Source organism: Mytilus galloprovincialis, chromosome 6 (genome assembly GCF_965363235.1).
Source record: "Mytilus galloprovincialis chromosome 6, xbMytGall1.hap1.1, whole genome shotgun sequence".
NCBI classification, from domain to species: Eukaryota; Metazoa; Mollusca; class Bivalvia; order Mytilida; family Mytilidae; genus Mytilus; species Mytilus galloprovincialis.
In genome coordinates this window covers 99,920,218-99,938,555 of record NC_134843.1, presented here as the reverse complement: position 1 = coordinate 99,938,555, position 18,338 = coordinate 99,920,218, and the positions used below count along the sequence as shown (strand labels likewise).

Genomic DNA, 18,338 nt, shown 5'->3' with positions numbered 1-18,338 from the left:
AGACTTTCCCCTAGTCAGAAAACAAGACAACATCTTCAGCATAAAGTGAGATCCTAATATCAAAGTTATCATCAAGTTCGAAACACAGAACAGCAAGAAATTCTTAACTTTTGTTATACGAACATGAAACTTTTGTGATTTTTTTTTTTTTTTTTTTTTTTTTTTATTTTACTTTTTTTCACACACACAGCATTTAGGAGTTCGTCCATTTTAACGTATGACCTTTCTGTAACCCCTCCGATATGCTTACATTTGAAAATAAATTATTCAAAACTATGCATTACATAAATGTTCATTTTTAATAACTTGATTTATGATAACATACACATATAAAACTATAAAACAAAATGAAATAATGATATGCATAAATACAATGTTTTTGAAACACTCACTTCACAATGCATACATTTTAAAGAATAAATACTAATGCCATTAACTATATCACATCACCGATTCTAAAATCATCCAGAAGGTTCTTTAAATTTTCTTTTTCAATTATCAATAATTATAATTTACAACATTTTATGAACGATATTTTCTCAATATTTCAATTATTCTTTACAATTATTTTCAATGACATATGCCTGCCTTTTTTTTTAGATTAAAGCTGTGAAGATGATATGCTATTTCAAGACTAAATATTCTTGACAATGTATAAAGTTGGCCAGATGACAAGGAATATTTGTTTTATTTTCCATGAATTGTTCCCTTTTTCTTTTTCAATCTTCCCTTTTTATGAAAATACATCCAATTTTTAACATGCAAACATGCCTTCCTAGCCAATAATCTTTCATTTTAATCTGAGCAAAGTTTTTCTTTCTAATCAATATTATGCTTGCTTTTATGAAAAAAATATTTTGGGTTTAGGATATTGGAAAAAATATTAAGCTGTCGAATATAATGTTACATGTAACAATTTTCATATGGTATAATCTGCTGTTTCAGGATCTAATGCATTCTGGGTAACAAAGGAAATAAAACCAATGCCACAACGTCTTTTTTCATGTTGGTGTACAAACAATGAGGATATCCATAGTCCTTTACATTCTGAAAAGGCGAATTTGTAGATACTTGTTAATTATATATATGAAAAATGTCTATTAATTTGTCTTATTTTACATACATTTTATCAGCATTATCCTTAAAGATACTATCATTTCTCAGCAAACATCTCACGTTTTTACAATAAAAACATTATAAAACTGAGTAAAATACCTAATGAAATGTTATAAACCGGTATCAATTACATGAGAATAAAATATAAGTGATTAACATCGTTGTCCTCGAAGAGATTCGAATAACAGAAGGATACGAGATTCATAATTCTGGTAAACACGGACTTGAACTAGAACATGAAAAAAACTATACCATAATTCTCTTACATGTAAACAGATAAACACGTAAGTTGTCCAAGTTGTTTGAAGTTATATGAAAGTTCTATGCAAGTATAAAAAGAAGCCATAATTCGGTTACATGAAACCTTTATAACATAATAAGATATAATCAGTTATCAAAGGCACCATATATATTAAAAATTCAGAAATTCATACAGTTAATATAATCATTTTTCATTTAAGATTTTCCTTTAATGATGTTCATTTGTAGATATTGTTATATCACATAAGCGGTACTTATTGAAGTGAAACATCAGCCTGTATATTCAGCACTTGGTGCGGATGGCGTGTTACTTTCAGTTATCGTGCTGTATTGATGTTCACTGCCATCTGAATGTGGCGTCAAATCCGAATAATGTGCAGTTGTCTGGTCAGATTGCGTAGGATATGGTGATTGTACATTTGATGTTGTCTGATGTCCGGAATCATTCACAACACTTGTATATGAAGGAGGTGGGGCTGAATTATTTCCTTTACTATATGTTGGGGTAGTTTGACCAACTGCAAAAGCACCATTGACTTGGCCTCCGTAAGGCTGTGTATAAGGCTGTGAATAAGGCTGTGTATAAGGCTGTGTATAAGGCTGTCCATTTGGCTGTACATCTGTGAAAAAAAAACGACATTTAGAAATTAGTTCAAAAGTTGTCGTCTTTTATTCAACAGTGACTTCAGTTGATACCTATTCGATGACTAATAAATTGAGAATCGAAATTGGGAACGTTTCAAAGAGACAACAACTCGACCATAGACAAGACAACGGAAGAAGTTCCCCAATAGGTCTTCAATGCAGGGAGGATGACTAAACTTAAATTACACACAAAAAACTAGAATTGAAAATAATACAAGACTAACAAAGGCCAGAGGCTTACATTTGTTGTGTTGTATGAGTTAGTGTCAGTTTGTTGTATGCGTATTTGTCAGTTTATTGTCACGTGACTTGCGTAAAGTTTTAAACCGAATGGACAGGTTATATATACATGAGTAATGTTGATGGAATTCGGCTGTTATCTGCTTTTTTGTCCGGTTGTTGTCTCTTTGACACCTTCCCTATTTCCATTCTCAATTTTATGTAATATTGTATGCCTAATGGTAAGGTTATACTATGTTATGTTTGATGAGAAATGTTCAGTTTATACATGTGTAATATCGTATGTGTAAAAATACGCATATACACGTGTCACGTAGTATGAGTAATGATCAGTGTATACATGTGTATTGTTGTATGAGTAATGATCAATATCTACATGTATAATGTTGTATGAGTAATGGTCAGTTTATACATATGTAATGTTGTATGAGTAATGGTCAGTTTGTACATGTGTAATGTTATATTTATAGTCGCCAGTTTTCGTCATGTGTAATCTTGTATGAATAATAGTCAGTTTATTCAAGTATAATGTTGTATGAGTATTGGTCAGTTTAAACATGTGTTATGATGTATGCTTAATGGTCAGTTTGTACATGTGTGATGTTATATTTATAATCGCCAGTTTATCGATATGTGTAATCTTGTATGAATAATGGTCAGTATATAAAATTGAGAATGGAAATCGGGAATGTGTCAAACAACCCGACCATAGAAAAAACTACAGCAGAAGGTCCCCAACAGGTCTTTAATGAAATAATACAAGACTAACAAAGGCCAGAGGCTCCTGACTTGGGACAGGCGCAAAAATGCGGCGGGGTTAAACATGTTTGTGAGATCTCAACCCTCCCCCTATACCTCTAGCCAATGAAGAAAAGTAAATGCAAAACAATACGTACATTTAAAATTCAATTCAAGAGAAGTCCGAGTCTGATGCCAGAAGACGTAACCAAAGAAAATAAACAAAATGACAATTATACATAAATAACAACAGACTACTAGCAGTTAACTGACATGACAGCTCCCGACTTCAATTAAACTGACTGAAAGATTATGATTTCATCATATGAACATCAGACACACTCCTTCCCGTTAGGGATTTAGTATCATACCATCATAACATATATGAGAAGAACATAACCCGTGGCATGCCAACAACTGGTTTTTGAATAAATGTGTTTAGTTCCGATGCAAAGACCCTATAAGTGAATCAATATTAGCGCCAAAATATGCAATCTTTAATGACCTGACAACAGTATCGTAACTATATCCTTTCTTAATAAGTCTATTCAAAGGTTTTGTTAGTTTCTATGATGAATACTGACACCTTTGTGCTTTATAAAAAATATTTCCATAAAAAATTGGATGTGAAATACCCGAGCGTATAAAAAGTCTGCATGTTGACTTATATTTACGAATGATGTCCTTATTTCGATGATAAAATTTAGTAAATGTTTTGACTAGTTTGTGACATCGAAAACCCTGGTGTAATAATTTTTCAGTAATACATAAATTTCTCTCGTTAAAATCTAAAACATTGTTACATACACGAGCAAATCGTACAAGTTGACATATATAAAACCAGTATAAACATGTATAATGTTGTATGAGTAATGCATATGTTATGGTGCATGAGTAATGATCAGTTTGTTTATGTGTAATGTTATATTTATAATCGCCAATTTATCGACATGTGTAATCTTGTATGAGAAATAGTCAGTTTATACATGTATAATGTTGTAAGTAATGGTCAGTTTATACATGTGTAATGTTATATGAGTAATGGTCAGTTTGTACATGTGTAATGTTATATTTATAGTCGCCAGTTTTCGTCATGTGTAATCTTGTATGAATAATAGTCAGTTTATTCAAGTATTATGTTGTATGAGTATTGGTCAGTTTAAACATGTGTTATGATGTATGCTTAATGGTCAGTTTGTACATGTGTGATGTTATATTTATAATCGCCAGTTTATCTATATGTGTAATCTTGTGTGAATAATGGTCAGTATATAAAATTGAGAATGGAAATCGGGAATGTGTCAAACAACCCGACCATAGAAAAAACTACAGCAGAAGGTCCCCAACAGGTCTTTAATGTAGCGAGAAATTCCCGCACCCGGAGGCAAACTTCAGCTGGCCCCTAAACAAATATATACTAGTTCAGTGATAATGAACGCCATACTAATTTCTAAATTGTACACAAGAAACTAAAATTGAAATAATACAAGACTAACAAAGGCCAGAGGCTCCTGACTTGGGACAGGCGCAAAAATGCGGCGGGGTTAAACATGTTTGTGAGATCTCAACCCTCCCCCTATACCTCTAGCCAATGAAGAAAAGTAAATGCAAAACAATACGTAAATTTAAAATTCAATTCAAGAGAAGTCCGAGTCTGATGCCAGAAGACGTAACCAAAGAAAATAAACAAAATGACAATTATACATAAATAACAACAGACTACTAGCAGTTAACTGACATGACAGCTCCCGACTTCAATTAAACTGACTGAAAGATTATGATTTCATCATATGAACATCAGACACACTCCTTTCCGTTAGGGATTTAGTATCATACCATCATAACATATATGAGAAGAACATAACCCGTGGCATGCCAACAACGGGTTTTTGAATAAATGTGTTTAGTTCCGATGCAAAGACCCTATAAGTGAATCAATATTAGCGCCAAAATATGCAATCTTTAATGACCTGACAACAGTATCGTAACTATATCCTTTCTTAATAAGTCTATTCAAAGGTTTTGTTAGTTTCTATGATGAATACTGACACCTTTGTGCTTTATAAAGAATATTTCCATAAAAAATTGGATGTGAAATACCCGAGCGTATAAGAAGTCTGCATGTTGACTTATATTTACGAATGATGTCCTTATACCGATGATAAAATTTAGTAAATGTTTTGACTAGTTTGTGACATCGAAAACCCTGGTGTAATAATTTTTCAGTAATACATAAATTTCTCTCGTTAAAATCTAAAACATTGTTACATACACGAGCAAATCGTACAAGTTGACATATATAAAAACAGTATATACATGTATAATGTTGTATGAGTAATGCATATGTTATAGTGCATGAGTAATGATCAGTTTGTTTATGTGTAATGTTATATTTATAATCGCCACTTTATCGACATGTGTAATCTTGTATGAGAAATAGTCAGTTTATACATGTATAATGTTGTAAGAGTAATGGTCAGTTTATACATGTGTTATGGTGTATGAGAAACGTTCAGTTTGTACATGTGTAATGTTATATGTATAATTGCCAGTTTAGCGTCATGTGTAATCTTGTCTGAGTAATAGTCAGTTTATACATGTATAATTTTGTATGAGTAATGGTCAGTTTATACATTTGTTATGGTGTATGAGTAATGGTCAGTTTGTACATGTGTAATGTTGTATTTATAATCGCCAGTTTAGCGTCTGTGTAATCCTGTCTGTGTAATAGTCAGTTTATACATGTATAATGTTGCATGAGTAATGCTCAGTTTCTATATGTGTAATTTTGTATTCCTAATGGTCAGTGTATACATGTGTGATGTTGTATGAGTAATGGCCAGTAAATACATGTATGATGTTGTATGAGAATAATCAAAATTGTTCTGCTGTACCCTGTTTGTTAAACATTATCTCCAAAAGGGAGTGTTTAAATTTATCTTTTTTCAAGATAAAAGGGTTGTATTTCAGAACATTTTCATTTCAAGTATCTGTATTTACGAGACATGTCTTAATTCGTTTGAAAATAACCCATCAAAGTCATTTTATAGAATATATAATTATGCTTTACAGGAAACGGAAACGGAACTGTTTTTATAACTTACGTGCGACTGTCCCATTAGACGTACTGATATATGACACCGTTGCACCGGGATTAGTTGATGTAACCACTTGTCCTCCATATGCAGTACTTCTGCGGTTTGCATTACAGACACAGATAATTACAGTTATAAATATGCCCATTCCGACGAGAGAACCAATCACAATGCCCGCGATCGCTCCTCCAGATCTATGAAAGCAAGAATGCAAAAGGGTTAAAGTTTAACATCCCTGTGCTTTTCAATTTTATTTTTACACATACCTTATTGGTGTTACTTGCATTATTTGTAAAAATTACTCTCGCATCAAAGAAGCCATTTTCGGCTTTTGACACGCATCTATGGTTCATTTTTTCATTGAGATTACATAACCTTTGGTTGTTTAATTAGCTTATAACTGTATTGTTGGATTTGATATGTGTGTTAATCTTCATAGTACACTGAAAGATGACAATCAGACTAGAGTTCCTTGTTAAAGTGAATAAATCCGTATTTAACCAAACCAAAAACATACAATCTATGGTTGCTTTAGTTGGGGTTTAGTTTGTATACAGCTTTTTAACAACACTAAGTTAATGTAAAACAATATTTCACACTGATAGTTTTGTAATGATGCCTGTATTTCTATACGTTTTAAATGACATGCAATTGACGAGAAGGGTTTTAAAGGCTCATGAACATGAAGAAAGGGTATATTTATACACATGCACTTATAAACGGTCAAACGAAAACATGTATGCATGATTCATCCCGCATAGCCAAACATCTGCCCGTTTCTCTAGCAAGAGAACGCCATAAGGGAGACGGATTTATATAAGTTTCTCTTGTATTGTTTCCGAATCAAAGTATTTCTAATGTATACTTTTATTTCGTGCACCTTTGAAATAAAATATTGTTTTAACTAAAACATAAAATACTAAATACAAAATTCAACTGAACCAGGCATGCTCATAAACAATATGATTATATCAAACACTTAGCTATTTATATCTTATGAACAACAACTATCTTAATTCGTGAATTGGCTTTATTTACCGACAAAACGAGTTGATGATACCAATCTTTATATATAAAGAAAGAATATATTCAAATAGAACAGAACAGAACAGAACATATTTTATTTCCAATTAAGGGCCCACAAGGAGCATACAGAGCATACATGCATAAGGAAAAAGAATATTAATTTGATAGATATATAGATACAAACATTTTTTACATACAGTAACAATACAATTACTAACTCATATTCACTTTAATAAATTTACCAACAGCATTACGGACCTGATTGTCTTCACAGTTTAATAAATAAATAAATATATGCTGATTATCAAGTATAGAAAAATTTGGAATTCGTTGGCAAACTAAGTCAAAGATAGCATCTCTAATTGATTAAAAATTTTCACAGTTAGTTAAAAAATGGATTTCATCTTCAACACAGCCAGGGGAGCATTTTTTGCAAATTCTTTCATTTCGTGGAATATTTGAAAAACTATTATTAAATATGATTAAAGCATTGTCGCTGACAAATCATCATTACAATATATCGACCTCTTTATTCACGGCAAAAGTGTCCAAACTTTCACCCCGTCTGTGATTTCTGATTACATAGGGATGATTTCTTATCTCTTCAAATTATACAAGACTTCGATAAGATAAAAAAAAAAAAACAATAAAAGAACACATGGACGTTTAAAGAGATATTTAAAAATGTTAAATGAAAACTTCTTTAAATCGAACATTGTCAAATAAGTATTATTACAATATATAAATGAAGTTTTACTATAGTTTCAGTGGATACAGCATATACACGTAGACTGCTTTTTCGATGAGGACCTTCCTATAGTCACTTGATCTTTAATTAACAACACTCCAATTGTGAAACTCATTTTATGATTTTTTAAATTCCACAAGAAAAATTAGACAATACAGTAATTGCAGACACGGAAACAATAATAAAACAATCTAAGGTATCATGGAATAAGGCTCGAGGAAAGAAAAATTTGGAAGACTTCTCTTTTGCAACTTCACAGCATCTTTGGGGCGTGGAGATACCGAGTTTAGGATGTTCCAATTGTGATATAGAGTGTTATTATTCGAACATCGTCGATGCAAAAAAACAAGCTGAAACAGAAACTTTACCACACAAAACTTTCGTAAAATACCTTAAACCATACTGGACTCATCACGTCAAATCGCTGCATGAAAATATGGCTTCAAAACGCCAACAATGGATTTCTTGTAATAGGCCAAGAGGTGAACACGTCATATTTCAAGAATACAAATCAGCCAAACGAAATTTCCGACGGGAATTACGAAATGCATATCAAAAGCATATGCAAGAAACATATGATTCACTCGAAAAGGATTTCAATATAGATGAAAAACGTCTCTGGTCATTTCTGAACAAAAATAAAAAGTCTAAAAGCTGCTTATCAAAACTTATGGTAAATGGAAGACAATGTTCGACTCAGGATGATATCTTAGATGGATGGGCAGATCACTTCGAGTCAATCTTCAAACAAAATACTGAATCAGATCCGGTTAGTGACAAGGAACGGGCTATAACCAAGACTGGTGAGGTTGCTCACAAAGATTTCAGAGGCACATTTTATGACAATACTAGGCTACATATTACAGTTAACGAAGTGGGAAAGGTATTGAAGTGCCTAAAAAATAATAAAGCGTCTGGATTGGATAACATCGAATATGAACATCTGAAATACGGTGGAAACAGTTTGAGAAATCACATGACAAAACTTTTTAACTTAGTTTGTTACAACTTTTATTCTCCAAAATCTTGGAAATCAAGTTTGATTGTTCCTTTATTTAAAGGAGGAAACAAATGTAAAAGTGATTCAAACTCATATCGAGGAATAAGTTTAGCACCGTGTATTGGAAAAGTGTTTGATAAAAACTTTGATTTAAAACTTGAATTGAAGAAAGACAACAAATGTTTTCCAAACCCACAGCAAACGGCATATCAGCAGTGTCTATCGTGTTTACATACATCATTTAATATCCATGAATCCGTTTATCACCATATTGAAAGACTTGGAAAAGTTATACTAGTAGTTGTTTTACTTGATTCAACAAAGGCATTTGACACGGTTTGGCACAACGGATTGTTGTACAAACTGCTTGAATATGGAGTAACTGGAAAACTATGGTTGCTTATAGCTAATATGTACTCGGACGCTAAAAGTGCAGTTCCTTACAACGGACAAATCTCACGTTTCTCCCCAGTTTATCGTGGTGTTCGCCAAGGGAGCAGCTTATCATCTAAATTGTATTTGTTATACATCAATGACTTGTAAGAAGAGCTTTCCGACTGTAGACGTGGCATACTCGTAACGGACATTCATATTTCATCACCCGTTCAAGCAGATGATATCGCTTTGATCAGTACTAACTGTTGTAACATGCAAACGATGGTAACAATATGCGAAAATTATAGCATTGATTGGAAATTTAAGTTTAATCCACTAAAAAGCATTCAACTTAATTTTTCCAAATCAAAACAACATACGGATATTCTTCTGTACAACAGCAGCATACAATTGGAAATTTCCGCTGGACACGTAGGAGTCCTATTGAACAGTAACCTTAATTCTATGGACAGAACACTTCAATCCTGCAGAACATTAAGATCTTCAGCATTAGGGTTAATCAAATCAGGTTTATATCCTTCTGTTATCAGTATTGACACTTGTAACCGTATAGTTCGTCAGGTATGTTTCACGAAAGCTTTTTTCGGGTGCGAATTGTGGACCGAAATTACCAACACCGAGATTATACTATAAGAACGTGCACAGCGATATGTGTGTAAATCTATACAGGCAAACTAGATCTTATATGGTAAATGCGTTGATTGGATGGAAGTCCGCCGAGTCATACAGCAGATATTTCTCACCCGAGCTATGGAATTTAAATATAACTGTGTGAAACACCAACTTGGATTTATTCCCGATATACATAGAATTTTGATCAATTATGGATTGTCAGACTTTGATACTTACATGAGTACAGGTCATTTCCCAACTTACATTCAATTGAAGAAGAAAGTTAAAGTTGCCGTCCAAGAAATCGAGGAATCGTTGTGGCGTTTCAGGACACAAATAGACAAAGATTTTAAATTCTTCAGTCGTATACATACACTTTCCAAAGGTCTTCATCCTGCTTGGACTTTTAGCCGAAAACATCCATTACTTATAGAACAGTGCCGTTTTATTGTCAATCTATGTACCTTAACCCGTCCATATGAAGAACCGCTTTTTATGTGTGACAAGTGCGGAAGGTTTTTCGGTGATATAACTATTCACATCGTACTTTCTTGTGAAAATTTCCAGTCAAAAAGGGACAAGTTTTGGTGCGATTTAATAGATATAGGTCCAATCGAATTCAGTGCCTATCTACATAGCTTAACTGACGAAGACTTTTTAGCATGCATCTTATCATGTCATACAGACTTCGATCTAAACGAAGATAAACGGACCATGTTTCAAAGGGCCTGCATCACAAACATATACTGGATGTGTGCGACTTGAATTAGATGAAAAGAACAATTTCTACATATTAGACAATTAGTTATGTTAAAGATTCTACTGTGTGAACATTAATTGCTACTTTCTTAGGCTGATAAACATTTAATTTTATTCTCTTGGTACGCATTCTTCACATTTATATATTTGTGTAAAGGTTAATTTTGATATATTGTATGTACATATACTGTCCTATCTTCCAACTTTACTTTACTTCAACTATTGATCTAACTAATGCTCTTCATTATTGGAGGAAATAAAGATATATATATCAAGTATAGAAAAATTTGGAATTCTTTGGCAAACAAAGTCAAAGAGAGCATCTCTAATTGATTAAAAATTTTCACAGTTAGTTAAAAAAAAATGGATTTCATCTTCAACACAGCCAGGGGAGCATTTCTTGCAAATTCTTTCATTTCGTGGAATATTTGAAAAACTATTATTAAATATGATTAAAGCATTGTTGCTGACAAATCATCATTACAATATATCGACCTCTTTATTCACGGCAAAAGTGTCCAAACTTTCACCCCGTCTGTGATTTCTGACTGCATAGGGATGATTTCTTATCTCTTCAAATTATACAAGACTTCGATCAGATAAAAAAACAATAAAAAAAACATATGGACGTTTAAAGAGATATTTAAAAATGTTAAATGAAAACTTCTACAAATCGAACATTGTCAAATAAGTATTATTACAATATATAAATGAAGTTTTACTATAGTTTCAGTGGATACAGCATATAAACACGTAGAGTGCTTTTTCGATGAGGACCTTGCTATAGTCACTTGATCTTTAATTAACAACACTCCAATTGTGAAACTCATTTTATGATTTTTTTTAAATTCCCCAAATGGCTTTGAATCTATTATAATTACTTGCACTTACACTGTGGAACTGTAATAAAAGTCGTAATCACTGTCATAATTATAGTTATCATAGTCTGCACAACACGGATTGTATGAAGTGTAACTGCAGCAACCATTAGCACAGTAGGTTCCACCATAGCGAGAATAGCTATTGATATAGTATGTACAGTAAGACACTCCATTCGCTGTTTCTGAAGAAAGGAATATAGGTTTTTATTTAATATTCATACTATAGACTGCATATAAAAAGAAAAAGAGATGTGCAATTGTTTGCACCTGTCTTAAGTAAGGAGTTCAGTAGTTGTCGTTTGTTGATGTTATTCATAAGTGTTTCTCGTTTCTCGTTTTTATATAGATTAGACTATTGGTTTACCTGTTTGAATGGTTTACACTTGCAATTTTGATACACTTTATAGCTTACTGTTTGGTGTGAGTCAAAGCACCGTGTTGAAGACCGTACTTTTAAATTATAACGTCGTGATCGAGTTTTTCGCATTTTTCTATCCAACTGAAAATTATGTCATCATTTCAAAAACAGAGACAAGTTTATATTTATTCTACAGTTCTACCTTTCGCAACTATTCGCTTAACCGTAGGAATGTAAATCCAGAAAAGCGATTCTGTCGCATGAAATGTGTAGAGGTTTTTTTTTTCATTTTATTTTACTGCTGTATTAACATGATTTATAACAAACCTTTCTTTAATTTATATAAAAGAAGATCTTAAATTGTCCGTTTACATATTTATATATTTTTTAAGAAACCAGGGTTTTAATTCCCTCAGGCAAATATTACCTAACATGTATATAGATTAGATTGTAAGGTCGATAATTTTTTTCATTTACATTTAGCTCTTCAACTGTTTCGTTCCTCGTGAATACATCTATGGCTTTCACATATTTTGTGTTGGCCGTTCCAAATGAGGATAAATCAAGAAAAGCGCTTTGGACGCATACGTCATCTATAAAGTGTAGTTTCCTTATTTGAAGATACACAATTTTGATTCTTTGAAGTTGGGTTTCTATATTAAACGCTGGTATTGTTCTCATTATTAATTTTCTGTCTTGCATTAAATGTTCAAATACAATTAAAAAAATGTATATGAATCAAAAATGTTCTAAAGAAAAAACGACGGAGAAAAGGTTGGGAAGGACCCACAAAGGCAACGAATATTGGCTGATTTAATGTGCATAAAGGTAAAAAAAAAATTAAGACTAAGACACAGAACTAAATGAGCGTACAAATGTTCCCCGAATGCTTTATGCGGCGATGTTTGTCGTGTAAATCTTATAATAGCCACAGTTAAATTGAAGTCTGGAGCTTGCATGTCAGTTAACTGCTAGTAGTCTGTTATTATTTATGTATTATTGTCATTTTGTTTATTTTCTTAAGTTACATCTTCTGACATCAGACTCGGACTTCTCTTGAATTGAATTTAAATGTGCGTATTGTTATGCATTTACTTTTCTACATTGGTTAGAGGTATAGGGGGAGGGTTGAGATCTCACAAACATGTTTAACCCCGCCTCATTTTTTCGCCTGTCCCAAGTCAAGACCATCTGGCCTTTGTTAGTCTTGTATTATTTTAATTTAAGTTTCTTGTGTACAATTTGGAAATTAGTATGGCGTTCATTATCACTGAACTAGTATATATTTGTTGAGAGGCCATCTGATGGACACCTCCGGGTGTTGGAGTTTCTCGCTGCATTGAAGACCTGTTGGAGACCTTCTGCTATTGTTTTTCTATAGTCGAGTTGTTGTCTCTTTGACACATTCCCCATTTCCATTCTCAATTTTACATAATTTACCATATCAGTGTTAGATTTATAAAATTCGTTTTTGTGATTAGAAATTGTTCGCGGTCAAGGCATTATGGATAACTGTTAGGTTATTGTATTTGTCGATGTAATTTTCTTTAATTTTTGATTTAAAGAATGTTAACTTTGGTCCTCTTGTTTTTGTACCATTGCCAGATTTTTGGAATCTCCTGGTTTTATCCATGCATTTATATGTCATTCTTATTTTCACGACAAACTATTGTTTGGTTATTTGATAAGGATAAACTTGAAAATGGAAACAGAAATTGTGTCCAAGAAATAATAACACGACCAAAAAGCAAAATTCAGCCAAAGGCCACCAAAGGGTCTTCAACGCAGAGAAAAAAAACGCATCCGGAGTTGGGCTTGATTTCGCCATAAACAATAATAAAATTGAGAAAGGAAATGGGGAATGTGTCAAAGCGAAAAACAACCCGATCATAGAGCAGACAACAGCCGAAGGTCACCAATGGGTCTTCAATTTAGCAAGAATTCCCGCACCCGTAGGTGTCCTTCAGCTGGCCCCTAAAATGTGTATATTAGTACAGTGATCATGGACGTCATACTAAACTCAGAAATATAAACAAGAAACTAAAATAAAAAATCATACAAGACTAACAGAGGCCAGAGGCTCCTGACTTGGGACAGGCGCAAAATTGCAGCGGGTTTAAACATGTCTATGAGATCTCAACCCTCCTCCTATACCTCTAGCCAATGTAGAAAAGTAAACGCATAAAAGTACGCACATTAAAATTCAGTTCAAGAGAAGTCCGAGTCCGATGTCAAAAGATGTAACACAAAAAATGACAATAATACATAAATAACAACAGACTTTTAGCAGTTACATGTAACTGACATGCCAGCTCCAGACTTCAATTACACTGATTGAAAGATTATGTCTTCATCATATGAATATCAGGCACAATCCCTCCCGTTATGGGTTTAGTATTATCATACTATGATAAAATATGTAAGAAGAACGTAACCCACGTCATGCAAATAACTGTTTTTTTTAAATAAATGTGTTTAGTTCCGATGCAAAAACTCTATAAGTGAATCAATATTAAAGCCACAATATGCAATCTTTAATTACCTGACAACAGCATCGTAACTATATCCCTTCTTAATATTTCTGTTTAAAGGTTTTGTAAGCTATTGAGGTGAATACTGACATTTTTGTGCTTTGTAAAAAATATTACCATAAAAAATTAAATGTGAAATACCTGAACGTATAAAATGTCTGCATGCTAAGTTAAATTTACGAATTATTTCCTTATACCGGTGATAAAACTTAAATGTTTTGATCAGACTGTGATATCAAAAACCCTGGTGTAATAATTTTTCAGTAATACATAAATGTCTCTCGCTAAAATCTAATACGTTGGAACATACAAGAGCGAATCGTACAAGTTGAGATATATAAACACCATAAGATGGTGACAAGGGAACGTCACCATCTAAAAATGGATAATTAACGATAGGAAATGAAAAATCATCTCTTTTATCATAAATTTTTGTATTAAGCTTTCCGTTTATGATATATATATCAAGATCGAGGAAAGGGCAGTGGTCATTGATAGTATTAGCTTTATTTAAAGTAAGTTCAACAGGATAAATTTCTTTTGTATACATACTGAAGTCGTCATTATTGAGAGCCAATATATCATCCAAATATCTAAAAGTATTGTTACATTTTTGTATCAAATGTTGTTTCGATGTGTCTTTGCTAATGTATATATATATGCTATTTTAGCAAAATGGATGCCACACTAAACTCTAAATCATACAAATAATCCAAAATTTAGTTAAAAGCAAACAAGACTAACAAAGGCTAGAAATTCCAGACTGGGAACAGACTCATACAAAGAAGATGACATGTCTTGTTTGTACCTTGAATAGAATTGATATTTTTAAATTAACATAAATACAATCAACAGTTGTGTACCGCTGTTCGAACGACATAAATCGATTTTAGAGAGAGAAAAATCCCGTGTAACATACTAAAACAATGGAAACACTGAAGTGCAACAAAATACCAAAACGTCAATGCAACACACACAGAAACGAACTATAAGATTACCAAGACAAGACAAGACAAGACAAGACTGTATTACAACTTAGGCACACGTATGGTGCTACAAGAGGATAACAATTATACATTAACAATTACTTATATACTTATACATTTACAAGCAAGACACACAATAAATTAATAATTGATACCATACAATAAAACTGAAATATATTCATCATTGCCATTTTCATGACATTCAGATCGATGATATAAACATCGGGTATTTTAATATCATAAAAACAAGATTATTTGTTTTATGAATGTTTATATCATCAGAATGACATGAGTCATGTATTTATGCATAATATGTTGAAATAATATAACTTATGGTATAAAAAAATCTACATATTCTATTTTTGATACCCTTAAAAAAATACGCAGGATGTGTTAAAGCAGACATTTTTTTGTCCGCAAGAGGTCAAAAGAACTCTCAATTTTATTTATTTACATTAACCGTTTGTACTCTATTACCCCAATGTTGTTATTTTTTTCAGCACACCCTTGTTTATTATCGAAAGAATTTTAACCGTGATTTAAATGTAAATAAATATATAATTAAACTGTGTGTGAAATTACATCCGGGTTCATTGATCTTTTGAACAGCCAAAATAACATTAAAATGGTTTTCTAAAGTGGTAAATACGACAAGATATTAACACATGCTCAATATCCAACCACCAAGCTATTTGTAAGCACATCACATGACATGTTAGTTTTATTTTCATGGTAAAAAAAATAAACAAAATTTAATGGGTTTTTTTTAATTGTTTTTAAAACAGCTATAAGTATTTTCGAAACGAAGTTGCAATACAATTCAAATATCTATTAAACATTTCTTATTAACTTGCTTTTTTTTCATGCTATTGTCGAATAAAAATAAATCCGTCCATTTATTTCATATGTTTCATGTAATATGACGATTGCATTTACTCATTAATAGACTAAAGAGTGTATAATACGGATATTTTTTTCCTAGGTAAATTGGGCAAGTATACATTATCATATGGTAGAACGAATAACACGTGAAACACCTAAAAGTGTATTTCTATTATAGAATAAAAAGATGTCATAAGCAAATTGACGATTTCCTCAATGATTTTGTTTTATTCGCATTAATGAACAATGACAAATACCCATACATTCCTTGACCTTGAAACAGTTATACCAAAATCTGCGCAATATCTTTGCTTCATTATACTATATGAAAGAGTTAACAGTTTGTTTTCAAAGGTTCAATTTTATAACTTTACAAACAAAATATTTGTTTGTTGCTTATATAGTTCTACATAATTCATTGACAATTTGTCTATTTTGTTTAAAGAAAAATAGTCCCGTTGTAAACATGTTAAATGGAAAAGACAGGTATATATTATTGATAAATGTTATTATCACAAGTTAATGCATATGGAAGCAGTTATTTGATACAACAGTGGCTTTAGATACGCGTGTGGTGTTCCGTGAAGGGACCGGAGTAATAAATAATAGGTCATACTATCTAAAGTCATCCTTACTTACTTACTTACTTACTTACTTACTTACTTACTTACTAACTAACTTACTTACTAACTTACTTATTTCATTTGTTTTGATATTAAATAAAATTCAATTAAATCAAACTACGTGTACTCATATTATATTGTGTGTAGGTTTACAGTATATTAATTTCCTTTAATATTTTTTTATAATTATGATTCAATTAATATGTTCTTTTCGGAATCAGTCCGGGTGCATAGCTTTAAAAATTCATAATTGCTATCATGTTTGTATGTTGGCTTGTTAAAATAATTTTTTATAAACAATTTACCTCAATGAAACCCAATTATCAAATATATTTATAAACCGTGACAAAGTATTGCCTTTTCCGTTTGATCTGAATCCTTGAAAAGCTTTTTTGGCCAATATAGAATGGCAAAAACTGATTTATTCTATAATTAATACAGATGGACCAAAAGTGTCGTTATAAAAGTGTAAACGCAATTTAAAATGTTATACAATGTATACATGGTTTGCGTGAAATAAAAGTAGTTAAAAGAAATAAATTGTGACTATTGTGTTCTTCTTACCTGCAAGCAAAGATAAAAGATAAAGTCCTAAAACACAGACGATGTTGTTCGCCATTTTTGTCAATGTTGAGGAGTTCAATTTATGTGATCAATACAAACACAGGTATTTTGAAATGAAGATAAAGAGAGCGTGAATAGGATCTAAAGGTAAGGAGGTCATTTAATTGTGTATTTATATCGGTGCAATGGCTTGGGTATATTGTTCAATTTCTTAAGAATGTTTATTTCATATGTACATAGGGATAATATCTTTGCTAAAAGACATAAGATTACATGTTTTGCAAAATAGCAATTTTTTACATGCAGTTTATAAGTTATTCACTAAAACTAACTGACGAAAACGTGTTCATTTTTTCATGAGATTCATTTGTTATATCCCAAAACTTTAAATTTTTATAAAAGTTGAAAACTTCGCCTCAAGGTGGTATATTTTATATTTTAAGCTATTATATATGAATAACAATATATTAGGATCGGGAAATATATGTGCAAAAATTGTGTACACTAAAAATACAAATCCGTTAAATTATATTAAGAATGCGTAGCAAAAGCTGAAAATGAATATGCAATTCAAAATAAAAATCCTCCGTCCCACAGAATATCGAATAGTTGCCCTTAAGATCAATGAAACAGCAAGCCAAGGTATAAAATGTATAACATGTATACACATTTTAATAAAGAATGCAAATTTCTTAATATACTTTATAATAAGATATCTGAATAACTTCATAAAAGAGGGACGAAAGATACCAAAGGGACAGTCAAACTCATAAATCTAAAACAAACTGACAACGCTATGGCTAAAAATGAAAAATACAAACAGACAAACAATAGTACACATGACACAACATAGAAAACTAAAGAATAAACAACACGA

The 18,338-nt window shown here is 31.8% G+C and overlaps 1 protein-coding gene across 1 annotated transcript; it reads right to left on the bottom strand.

The window, feature by feature from the left end:
• Positions 1-280: 280 nt before the first annotated feature.
• LOC143080940 (uncharacterized) lies at positions 281-17,615 on the bottom strand. The gene is made up of 4 exons (XM_076257132.1): positions 17,462-17,615; positions 11,528-11,699; positions 6,105-6,289; positions 281-1,997 (listed from the first exon to the last, which is right to left on the bottom strand). Exons 1-4 carry the CDS (start codon positions 17,514-17,516, stop codon positions 1,648-1,650), a joined length of 762 nt encoding a protein of 253 aa, XP_076113247.1. The 5' UTR covers positions 17,517-17,615; the 3' UTR covers positions 281-1,647.
• Positions 17,616-18,338: the final 723 nt, after the last annotated feature.